A 13,202-nucleotide genomic window follows, 5' to 3' on the forward strand; every position below is an offset into this window, starting at 1 on the left:
ATGGCTCAGTATTTCAGCAGCGGACTTCCAACGACTTGTTGAGGCAATGCTACGTCTAGCTGCTGCACTATGCTGGAAAAAAGGTGGTCTGATACGATATACCATATTAGGAGGTATCCCATGACTTTTTTCATCTCCGTGTATGCCTGAGGTTACCGCATGCAATGGTTTCTGAGACAATGGAACAAAATCACTAAGTGGGACGTCAGATGTAAATTGAGGATGTAGGAAAAATATTCAGCAATAAAACTCCACTGCGACACAGAATTGTGAAATGATTTGGATACTGTCCTTCAAAGTAACACCGTAAGGAATTGAAATTTAGAGTATGTAACACCGAAGAGACAATGTATTTCAAGCGTGGTGCTAGAGGTAGACATGAAACATTAAGCTGAATGGTAAAGAAGTGATAAACCAAGTGAAACTCAACGTACGAACTTCAGAGAGTGAGTTACGCATCTTGTCCCACGCTTTTTCCGTAACAAGAGTGACACATTGTCACAAGAGAGTACATATTCCGGGTGCTGCAGACGAAATTATGCTGCGGCACTGTTAATAGATGCATCACAGTGTGTGAACGAAGTAGCACGGTCACTGAAAGGTAGTCCTCATTGAAGTACGTAAGAGGAGTCTTGTGCGTAAGACATCTAATTTGCGTACATATTCATCACGAAATTCTGGCGGTTTACGGGCCAAACGCGTTGTTGCGTCAAGTCTTACAGTTAGTAAGCAAACAATATGATGAGCGCCGCACAGACGTGGTTGCCGCTGATGCGGAAGGGGGGACGTCGACATCGATCACCGAGGACAATGCCCAGGCAGTCGACGAAGAACACCTGGCGGAGAATGAGATTTTCTTCTAACAATGAGGATGTTCACACAGTGGTCCTCAAATGGTGCCTTCACCAAGGAGTGGATTTCTGTCTTCGAAGGACTGACCGACTGAGAGGACATTTCGACCATTGTTTATAGAGACATGGTGACTATGCTGAAAAATTCTCTCATTTGTCTGTGTCTGTTTAAAGTGTAGAGCTGCATTCAATGAAAGTTACTTGGTCTGACATAGGGACGTGTAACCAAGTTACTGAAGTCTCCTTGCAGTACCATGGAAGCGTAATAACACATAGAGAGTGATGCAAAGGGGACATAAACAGACTAGCACTTGCAAACAAAGCATTCTTTACCGCAAGTTGTTTACTACTATCAATAATCCGACTTAATTTTAGAAAGAAATTTCTGACAGTATGCATCTGGAGCAAATAATAGTATGCAGATTGAAATGAGGCAGTGATATGTTATCCCACTGTATCATCTCGGTGGTAGTATGTTGTTACATGAAAATAATGGAGAGAAGTTATCGGGTCTAATATGTGTAGATGTATGTAAAATTTAATATTAAATTTGGTAATAAGAAAAATCACGAGTGAAGAATCACGAAATATTTTAATTTTAGTTTATGTTGATGATCATAATTAATTCGAGCCAGTGGTGAGAGCGAGCAGCCATTGTCGAGGACAAAGCATTAGAGTAATTCAGACTTCGATGATGAGAAGCTTTCGAAGTATGGAAGAGGAACGCTAATATGCATAGAATGAAGGGATGGACACCCCTTCACTACTTGGTGGAAGAGTCCAAGGGGCAGAAGATGGGAAGAAGGACAATAGTACATGATAAAGTTACAGATCGTCATAGTTAAGTGGTAGGAGGAATACTGGCAGTTCTAAGAGTATTTCCAATGAAGTCAACAATTTAATCTACCATTATATTAAAGCATTAATACTTTTTAAAGTAGATGGTGTGACGTCACTGACAGCCAGGACGGCCAATAATGGGGCAGACGCTCCATTGTTATGGAAGAACGCGGCTGGAGTTGGAGGAGCTTGGATGTGCAGCGAACGTCAGCTCCACAGTTACGGTACGATAAGCTTTGTCTTTGATCATATTGAGTCAATAACGCCTAATCAATTGTTGACGCACAGAAAGTGAATTTTTTGGTGTTTACAAAGTGTAGTTTCACTCGTGAGAACAAATGAACTTAGGCGAAGGTAGGTAACAAGCACAATTAATGCTAGGCGAGAAGCTATCAGTCCAACTCATGTCAATAAGTAGCATACTTTGACTGTCCCAGTGTTCACTGTCTCATTATTGTGTTTATACCATTGCTGATGACCACTTGGTTACAATGGTGGGGTTAGTGGGTTAGTTTATTTTTGTTTCTTGGTGAATATCGACTTATTAAGTGCCAACAGATCCTAAACAATCCTGGCGTTGTAGTTTGAAGTCCCGTGTGGCAGAGAGCATGAAGTATATTCTGCATAACTTAGCAGAGCTGTGGCAGCTTAGAACTTTACCTTCAAGGGCGAATAAATCATCGTCCATACGGATAGCGTCGCGTCGGGAAGGATGAGTTTCGATCGTCTGAGATCTGTAAATTCTAATAAAAGTGACTGGTAACTTTGTGCAATTGATGTAATTAATGAACACCTGCAAAACTGGAGGACACTGGGCCTCAACAATATATTAAGTTTTCATCAGTTTTTTCTGGTACTTATTTATAGGTTTACCAACCACAAAGTGATGTTCTTTTACAATTATTCACTGTCAGAGTTCATATGTGGGAGCGCGACGTTGTAACAGTTGCACTGCAGGTAAGATCAGGTAAGGTTAAAAGATTGAGGATGTGTGGTTGGACTTCAAAGACGTAGAGCCAACAGCCAGGTCTGATATTCAGTAGAGCCATGCACCACTGTTAGCCTTGCGCCTCCTGAGGCAGGTAGTTTGCTTATGACTTGTTGTTTGTGACGGTTTGGTCATCAGTTATTCTCTCTCGCTGTTAAGCAGTGTGCACTGCTTCGATAGGCATCAAAACATCTCAAAGGAAATTCATGTAAAATACGAGAGGAAGTATCGGAGAACGTTTCAAAATGAATCGTGAACTGTGGGGAAAACAGAATCGAAAGGTTAAGACGAGGTGCCACAAGAGGATGCTGAAAATTTAAGATGGTCAGAAATGAGTAGACTCTCTACAGAATCGACCAGAAAAATGTCGAAAACATGAATCAGAGAAACGGGCTGCATGATAGGGCATCTGAAAAGATATTACGGAACAGTTTGCGCGCTAATGGAAGGTAGACATTTTAGGGGAAGACAGAGAGTGAAGTGTACATGAGATAAATGTGAATGTTCGATGTAAACGCTACTCTGAGTTGAAGAGACTCACACGGAAGACGAATTAGTGGCGGGAGAGTCAAATCAGTCAGAAGGCGGAGAAAACTGTGTTTTTACGAACAAATACAACATCTACGATACCCTAGACTATCGGTTCTGTAAAGAAGGCTGATATTAATGTAGCAAAAGATGTATACCCTAGTCAGAGAAAGAGATAAGTCACTGAGCTCCGAAAGAGCTATTCTGTTGAATGTACGACGGGGAAGGAGTTGTAACGCTTTATTCAATGGAAATTTACGTAAAAGGGAAAGAGAGGTGACGCATTCTTTAGTGTGTTCATAGATATGTGATGAGTTTAGTAGTAATACGACATGTGAGAGGTTTGTAGATAACAGTTGTTATGCTTTTATTTCGTGTCGCATGTAATATCTCTGGAACATAGCGAAATGGCTGCTGGCTCAGTGTAGACAGTTGGAACCGTGTGCATATTTACCGAACTATACAGGGTACGTGAATGCAGCAGCTGGTGTGACTTGAAGCAGATGTGGCCGGAGTTAACAGCGCCAGAGAGGAGCACTTAGTGAATCGGTGGCAGTTTAAAGAAGCAAAAACTGAAAATCAGGTGTTGCTGATTTTAAAGTAAGACAGGACGCTATGTAAGTTACCTTGTAAAGTGAACATTAAAACCACAGGCATAGAAAGCTGCTAGGACTGACGTCAGACGGAAAGTTTTGTTAATTGATTACGCACATAAGTGGAAACAGAGCAGTGCGCGCAACCTGTGTTTAAAATTTTCTTCTTACATCTTTGTACTTTGTCAGAATCATAGATACAAGGGATGATAAAAATCTTAGTCTTGAACACGGCTGACTTTCAGAAACCACGTTTAAGTTTTAATGAAGGATTAAAGACTGCCAATCGGTTGCACTAATTTTATTGACTTGGTTCTGATACCAACTAATGGGATCTTCATCAGAATAAGTTCTTGTTACATAGGTTCACATTGCACAGAGAGATAACAAAACCATATGACCTAGAGTGCCGTAAGAAGAAAATTATTAAACTGCCCATTTCCACGTAGCGACATTATCAGTTGACAAATTTTTCAGTCTGATGTCAGTTCTAGTGGCTTGCTATGCCAGTGGTTTTAATGTTGGCTTTACAAGATAACTTTTATTTATTTGACATGAGAACTTCAGCTTATGTGGTTTCGTTTTATCTCCATGCAATGTGAATCTGTGTAACTACATTGTCCAGTCACGTTAATGTGACCATCTGTCAGAATCCTGACTAACTTTCTCTAGCAGCGTCGACCGCTGAGAAATGTGCAAAATGTGAGTTAGTGAGGTTCTGGGAGATATTGACAGGGGTGTGGAGCCATCCCTATTCCAGTGTCGTATCAAGCTGCGCGAGAATTTTAGGTTCGTGACTCTAACAGCTCGATCGAGGTGGTCCCACGGGTTCTGGATTCGCTTTAAATCTGAGAAAGTTTTGTGGCCAGGGGAATTCGGGAAACTCGTCCTGATGCTCTTCGAGCCACGTATGTTCTTGAACAGTGCGAGCTGTGTCACACATTGCACTGTCCTCTTGGTGGATGCTATCGTGCGGAGGAAAAGCAAACTGCATGTAGGGTTCGACATTATTACCAAGTTGTGTTTATCTATCGTGCGTTCCAGAATGACGAGATGACCTAGGGAAAGCCCTTCGGTCTTGACCCTTCCGACGATTGTTGAAGGGTGTTTGCTTTCAGATGTTTCAGGTCGTTCAGGCCAATAGCCTTCAGTCCGATGAAGCATTAGACGTGATTCATCTGAAAAGGCCATCAGTCACCCCTCGGTGGACGTCCAGTAGCGATACTGGAGTGCAAATTTCAGCGTTCGTCGCCGATGTGTAGCAGTCAGAATGGGTACACGAACCAGGTGCCTACTGCGGAGGCCCTTACGCAGCAACGTTCGCTGAAAGGTTGTTGACTCCTCAACAACACTGTAGGTAGCCCTTTGGTTCATCTGAGCTGTAGGTTGTTCAACAATTGCACGTCTATTCGCCCATACACATCTCCATAGCCGTCGCTCACCCTTGTCATCTAAGGCCCGTGGTGCACCACAGTTGCCTCAGTGCCGGTTTTGGATAGCTCTATTTTACCAGGCAAGGTATACCGTAACCACTAGCACTAATAGTTTACAAACTTAGCCGTTTCCAAAATCCTTCAAATGTTGGCCCAAAAACCAGTGATCATGTACTTTTGGTCGTAAAATAAGTCGCTTCGTTTAAATATTACGAAAACGACTACACTGTTTTTCGTGTCCCCGCGACACGATTTATATATCCTCCACTGCTAATGCTACGGCCTGCCGTCTGTGTGTGGATATTACATGATCACGATGAACACGCGGTGGCGCCTGCATTGTGATGAAGATACCCTTAGGCGGTATCGAAAGCAAGTCAACTTGCAATAAAATCTGTGCAACTTGTTGAATTCTTGTATCCTTCATTAAAGCTTAAATATGGATGCTGAAGGTCAGCCATGTTTATGATTGTTATTTAATTTTGTTTCATGACTAATGTGATTTTTAAAGTGCGCGTGTAAGAAGGGTTGAACACAGACAACCAGGCCACTGGAACTGTACTCCCGAAATGTGGCGTGGAACTGTGCATGACATTCCACACGTTTGTGTTGTACGCTAAATAACGGTATCGTTTGTCTTCCCAAGCGCTACCTCTAATCCTTCAGATGGATAATATCAGAATTTCTATGATTTGATCTTTTGTCAGTGTATGCCTTCACTCGTTCCATGTTCATTGTTGCTTGTTGCTGGGATCTACAGAATACGTCGAAAGAATGAAGAAAGAATGAATGTAAAACAGAGGTAAGTGCTGGAAATGATTGCGTATTTTGTCCACTACTTAAGTGTGTGTGTGTGTGTGTGTGTGTGTGTGTGTGTGTGTGTGTGTGTTTGCTAGATTACCCATGAGGCGCCTCCCCAGATGGCGGACAGGGGAAAGCTTTCCACATATGATGGTACTGGGCAAATGAAACACCCATTGCGGACCAAATACTAACACAGGCCTAAACCCATTAGTGTCTGTTCTGGCATACAGCGGCTAGTGGTCAGCGTCTGTTCACCGGCTGCTACAAATACGTCTTGATCTCGACATTCAATTCTTTAACAATTGTGACCACCAACAGAGGTTACCACAACCACCTTGAACTTGAAAAAAATCATGATGGAACAACGGGAACGATACCCACAACCACAGGCCTCAGCGAATTTACTGGATTTTCCTGGTCATCAGATTCTGGGGACCAGGAACATCATGAAATAGAGAAGAGTCTGAGCTTCTCGGAACCTCCTCGCAAACATTTTATTGGCACACTCAACACCAATACTCTGGTTAAGATAGGCAAACTTAAACCGCTTACTGATGTACTCGAAAAATGTAACATAAAAGAACCTCGCAATACAAGAGACGCGTTTTATTGACGAGAACCATTTCAACATGTAAAACTACGGCATATACAAAGGAAAACCTACTGTCAGGCGAGGAACACCGACAATAATTGGCACAGGATTTGCAGTACATAAATATGTCACAGACAACATCATAGATTTCAGTTCAGTATCTTCACAATAATCATCAAATCAGGAAACAAAAGATGCACAACCATCAACGCACATGCACCTATAAACGATCACAACAGGAAGAGACCACACGGAGTCGAAAACTTTCGGGAAGACATGGAAGAAATAACAAACAAAATACCAGAAAGACACGTCAAGATTGCACTAGGAGATTTCAGTGCACAACTAGGCAAAGAGAAGAAGCACAAGCAAATGAGCCAGCCGTAGTGGCCGAGCGGCTCTAGGCGCTTCAGTCTGGAACGGCGCGACCGCTACGGTCGCAGGTTCGAATCCTGCCTCAGGCATGGATGTGTGTGATGTCCTTAGGTTAGTTAGGTTTAAGTAGTTCTAAGTTCTAGCGGACTGATGACCTCAGATGTTAAGTCCCATAGTGCTTAGAGCCATTTAGAGCCACAAAACAGAACCAAATTATAAGACCACATCCAGAATACATAAACGAAGACGAATTTATTAAGAAGTTAATCATAATACAACAGAGAATTGGACAGACTTGGCGAAGACAGTTCAGAAGGTAATGCGTTGGGGTCAACCTCCTAGGAAAAGCAAACATAGATGCTGGAATGCAACTTTTGATTAGGCAGTTGAACGAAGAGCTAAGGCATGGAAGAGGTTCAGCAGCAACAGAACAACGGAAACATGACACGATTTCCACAAAGTACTAAAACAATCTTCGAAAGAGATTAGAGCAGTGAATAGGGCATACGACAAAAACAGACGAAATAAAATAGAGGAAGACTTCAAGAAAAATTATACCAGAAATTTCTATAGAACATGCAGGAAAAAAATTAATGGGGTATCAGCCTCCAAATCCCTGTTTCAGAAGAACAACTGGATCTCTAGAAACAAACACTAAAGAAAATTACAATATTCTTAAAGAATACTTTGTGGACTCCTCAACTGTGAGAAAAATGGGACTTAACAGCTGAGGTCTTCAGTCCCCTAGTACTTAGAACTACTTAAACCTAACTAACCTAAGGACATCACACACATCCATGCCCGAGGCAGGATTGGAACCTGCGACCGTAGCGGTCGCGCGGTTCCAGACTGAAGCGCCTAGAACCGCTCGGCCACTCCAGCCGGCAACTGTGAGAAACCCAAAGAAAAATTACACTTCACGAAAACACTATCAAACCCAGACCCGAAGCCGCCTATAATCACAGATGTAGAGGAGGTTATAAAATAACTAAAGAACAACAGAGCCCCAGGGGAAGATAGCATTATCGCCGACATCTGGAAACTCACAGACGAAAATATTACAAAGAAAATCCATAAAATTCTCTTGGAAATATGGAGAATAGAGAAAAATCCACGGGAATGGAAATGCGCTCTGATTCACCCCCTCCACAAAAAGGGAGACAGGACAGACCCTAAAATTTAGAGAGGGATCTCATTTCTACCAGTCACTCACAAAATTCTGTTCAAGAAGTTATTGAACAGACTGGAACCACAAGTGATACAAAGATAAGTGAATAACAGGGAGGGTTCAGAAAGGGAAGATCCTGTACTGAACAAATTTGGAACCTGCGAACACTCTTGAAGGTCAGACAGGCGAACAATACTGGAGTTACATCTACATGATTACTCTGCAATTCACATTTAAGTGCTTGGCAGAGGGTTCATCGAACCACAATCATACTATCTCTCTACCATTCCACTCCCGAACAGCGCGCGGGAAAAATGAACACCTAAACCTTTCTGTTCGAGCTCTGATTTCTCTTATTTTATTTTGATGATCATTCCTACCTATGTAGGTTGGGCTCAACAAAATATTTTCGCATTCGGAAGAGAAAGTTGGTGACTGAAATTTCGTAAATAGATCTCGCCGCGACGAACAACGTCTTTGCTTTAATGACTTCCATCCCAACTCGTGTATCATATCTGACACACTCTCTCCCCTATTACGTGATAATACAAAACGAGCTGCCCTTTTTTAGACCCTTTCGATGTCCTCCGTCAATCCCGAACTACGAACGAGTGTAGTGTAAGCTGTCTCTTTAGTGGGCTTGTTGCATCTTCTAAGTGTCCTGCCAATGAAACGCAACCTTTGGCTCGCCTTCCCCACAATGTTATCTATGTGGTCTTTCCAACTGAAGATGTTCGTAATTTTAACGCCCAGGTACTTAGTTGAATTGACAGCCTTGAGAATTATACTATTTATCGAGTAATCGAATTCCAACGGATTTCTTTTGGAACTCATGTGGATCACCTCACACTTTTCGTTATTTAGTGTCAACTGCCACCTGCCACACCATACAGCAATCTTTTCTAAATCACTTTGCAACCGATACTGGTCTTCGGATGACCTTACTAGACGGTAAATTACAACATCATCTGCGAACAACATAAGAGAACTGCTCAGATTGTCACCCAGGTCATTTACATAGATCAGGAACAGCAGAGGTCCCAGGACTTTAAGAAGGCCTATGACTCCATTGACAGGCGAACTCTCTTTAACACACTAAAAGAACATGGAATAGGCAGAAAAACAAGGCACTGATAGACAGACGTTCACCGACACCACATACAAAATAAAATTTATGGGAGAAATCTCAGAACCATTTGTGACACATACAGGGGTCAGACAAGGAGATGGTCTCTCACCACATCCATTCAACATAGTCCTGAACAAAATTATCAAGCAGTGGGAAGAAAAAGTAATAGGAATTCAGTTAGGAAGAACACGTGCAAACAAGACAAAATGCAGGTGACTTGGAAATACTCAGCAACAACAGGGAAGAAGCGCAGGAAGCCCTGGCATATTTACATGAAGTCTCTGCTAAAACTGAGTTACAGATATCATACTAGAAAAGACAATATATGGAAAGAAGGAACAACAGTGCGTAAGTCATGCACACAAGATACGGATTGGTTAACAGAGTGGAAAAATTCAAGTATCTAGGGAAATACACACAAATAGAAGGATAAAACAAGGCCTCCAGTACAGAATGAACAGAAAAACTTCAGAAAGCGTACAAACTCACATGGACGCACTACAATAGAAGAAACATCTCAAGGCAGGCGAAACTCATGCACTACAACACAATTGTACTACCAGAAGCCGTCTGTGCATCAGAAACTACCACAAACAGGCATCAGAGAGACAGAAAAGGTACAACGTAAAATCCTTTGAAAAATGTGTGGAGCAGTACATGGAGACGGTATATGGATGAAGAGGCCAACCAAAGAACTATACGAAAACACAGACAAAGACATAATGAGAAACCGTCGATGAACAACACTATAGTCACAAAGAGACTTTTTGATGTAGTCAACAGCTCAATCAAAGAAACCGACTGGTTTCATGAAATAGAGGAAGACCTAAAACAAGCAGAAATCAATAGATGAAAGAGACAAATTCAGAAACAAAATTATGAACACGAAATTTGAAATAAAAGAAACGAAGAGACCAGGGTAAATATGGATATAACAAAGGAAAGAGGAACACAGTCAAAGAATGAAGTGATTTTGGGAAGAGAAAAAGAATAAGAAAACTTGAAAAAAGAGGAAAATTGAATAAATATATCACATTGAAGTTCAATCACTGTTTTAAGATCAAAAATGTATCATAATAATAATATATGTGGTATTTGTTGTGTCAGACATATCCGAAAGAACAGACAGGGGTCAAGACACAATACAGCTCCAGTAACAGTCAAGGCACAAAGCAGTTAATGACATTAGCTGCTAGCAGACACTGATTTAAATCGATGGCGGACTTTAAAATTTGCGTCGAACTGAGATTTCAACCGTGGTTCCCCGATTAGTAGGCAGATGTGCTAACCATTGCGCCATCTGGACACAGAGGTCATAGTAGCTGCACGGGCTACCCTGGCACACCTCCCGTCAGACCCAAATTTTCAACTTATCCACACACTACTAATGTAGTGCACCTTCCCCATTATCATCATTCCTCGCAGCATTTCACCGATTCCCTTAAGAGTTCCAGCTTGGCGTGCATCCCTACTGAATAATCGGCTGTCCTCACCTTTTGGACATGTCCGAAAAAACATACACTACATATATATAAAATTAAGGTGAGGACGACCAAATTATCACTTCGCTGCGGATGTACACCACGCTCGAACTCTTACAGGAATAGGCTAAATGGCCCGAGTAATGATTATAATGGGGAAGGGGCGCTACGTTAGTAGTGTGTGCATAAGTTAAGAAGATGAGTCTGACGCATGGTGTGCTAGGGCTGCCTGTGCAGTTGTGACGGCCAGTGTGTCCGTATTGCGCAGTGGTCAGAGGATCTTCCTAGCAATAAGAGGAACCGAGTTCGAATCCTGGTCTGGAACAAATTCTCAAGTTTCTCCATCGATTTAAACCAATGCCCGCTGGCAGCTAATTCGTTAATTTCTTTGTGTCTCGATTTAAATCAATGCGCAATGACAGATAATGTCATTAATTGCTTTGTGCCTTCACCGTTAATGACGCTGAATTGTCACAAGTGCGAAGTGAGCTGATTCACAGTGTGTAACAATGTCAACACCGACGGGAAGTGCAGCTCGACCGCAGTCGTAGCTGCTGCCTGCCCTCACAGCACGCACCTGCGCTCCTCCTCGTCGTCCTCGTCGTCGTCGTCGTCGTCGTCAGCGCCGGGCGCCTCGTCGTCGTCGTCGTCGCGGCGCTGCGTGACGAGCAGTGCGACGGTGCCGCCGCCCACGGGGGCCGGCCTGCGCAGCTCGCGCAGCAGCCGCGTCGCCGCCGCGTCCGGCGCGCCGCCGCCCGCCTGCGACACCTGGTACTCGGCGCACTCCGTCAGCAGCTGACGCACCTGCACCAGCACCACCACCACTGTTATCCGAGATACCAAGTGTTCATCACAACAAAAAGAGGGACGTCATTTACACTGTATGAAGAAAAAGGGAAAACCAATCACCCACGGCGTATGGTCAGAAGTCAGTATAACTTCTACACCTACATACTCCGCAAGGGAACTTATGGTGCTCGGTGGAGGGTTCCCTATACCACTAGTAGTCTTTCCCGTACCACTCGCAAATAGAGCGAGGTAAAATAACTTTCTATATATCACCCTAATTTCTGGTATTTCATGTTCTTCGACTTAACGCCAAATGTACGCTGATAGCAGTAGTATTGTCTTGCAGTGAGCTTCAAATGCTTGTTCTCTAAACTTTCTGAATAGTTTCCTTGGGAAAGAATGTCGCCTTCCCTCCAAAGGATTCCCATTTGAGTTCCCAAAGCATCTCCGTAGCACTTGCATGTCGTTCGGACCCGTTGGTAAAAAATCTAGGAGTCCTCCTCTGAATTGCTTCGATGTCTTCCAAGACACTCGAGCAGTACTCAAGAATGGATCGTGCTAGTATTCTATACGTGGTCTACTTTTCACACTTTTTTAAAATTCTCCTGTTAAAATTCTCCTGTTATACGTGCCCTACTACAATACTTACTACGTGCTCGTCTCATTTCACATCGCTTTCCAACATTTTGCTTAGACATTTAATCTATGTGACTCTCTCGAGTAGCACATTGCTAACGCTGTATTCAAACCTAATGAGCCTGTTTCTCCTATCCATCTGCATTAACATTTTTCAACACATAGAACTAGCAGCCATTCATCACATCAACTAGAAATTTTGCCTAAGACATCTTTAATCCTCGTACAGTCATTCACCATGATACTTTCCCATATACTACAGCATCATCAGCAAGTGACCGCAGATTGCTGTCCAGCCTGTCCGCCAGATCATTTATTTAGAAAATAACAACACTCATACTATATTTCCCTGGGGCTTTCATGACGTTACCCTTGTCTCTGATGAACACTCGCCATCGAGGACAAGGTAGTGGGTCTTGTTAGTTAAGAAGTCTTCCAGCTAATCACATATGTAGGAACCTATTTCGTATACTTATACCTTCGTTAACAGTCTGCAGTGGCGCACCGTGTCAAATATTTTTCGGAAATCTAGGAATATCAAATCTGCCTGTCGGCCTTCATCCACAGTTCACAAGATATCATGTTCACTGAGCGATAGTTTCTAAAACAGCGCTGATTCGTTGGCAGAAAATTTTCGTTCAAAGGTTTTAATGACTTTCGAAACTTTTGGACCTTGAAATGTGTCGATTTTAAGAATTGAAAATTTGTGCTGGACCGGGACTCGAACCCGATCTCCTACTTTACGTGAGCGGTCACCTTAACCACTTCGACCTTCGAGCACGCTACCCTTGCAACCCAACCTCCCAGCCTGTTATTCACTACTGACGTAGTGAAACCTACCCATGAACCCCTGCCATCGGACATGGGGTGTATCCATACTGAAAGAAAGGACCCTTGGTCGCCGTGACCCTGTTAATATATATCAAGAAACTTTTCCGTCTCAAGAAAATTTATTATATTCTGAGAATATATTCAAGAATTCTGCAGAAAACTGA

At 42.7% G+C, this 13,202-nt stretch overlaps 1 protein-coding gene across 1 annotated transcript in view; it reads right to left on the reverse strand.

The window, feature by feature from the left end:
- Positions 1–13,202, reverse strand: part of LOC124592197 (potassium channel subfamily K member 18-like) — a 217,336-nt gene that overhangs the window by 17,335 nt on the left and 186,799 nt on the right. The window contains exons 4-5 of the mRNA XM_047131817.1: positions 11,476–11,606; positions 11,360–11,415 (exon numbers count right to left, since the gene is read on the reverse strand). Coding sequence (XP_046987773.1) covers positions 11,360–11,415; positions 11,476–11,606 — 187 coding nt within the window. The remainder of the gene's footprint in view (positions 1–11,359; positions 11,416–11,475; positions 11,607–13,202) is intronic.

Source organism: Schistocerca americana, chromosome 1 (genome assembly GCF_021461395.2).
Source record: "Schistocerca americana isolate TAMUIC-IGC-003095 chromosome 1, iqSchAmer2.1, whole genome shotgun sequence".
Lineage (NCBI taxonomy): Eukaryota > Metazoa > Arthropoda > Insecta > Orthoptera > Acrididae > Schistocerca > Schistocerca americana.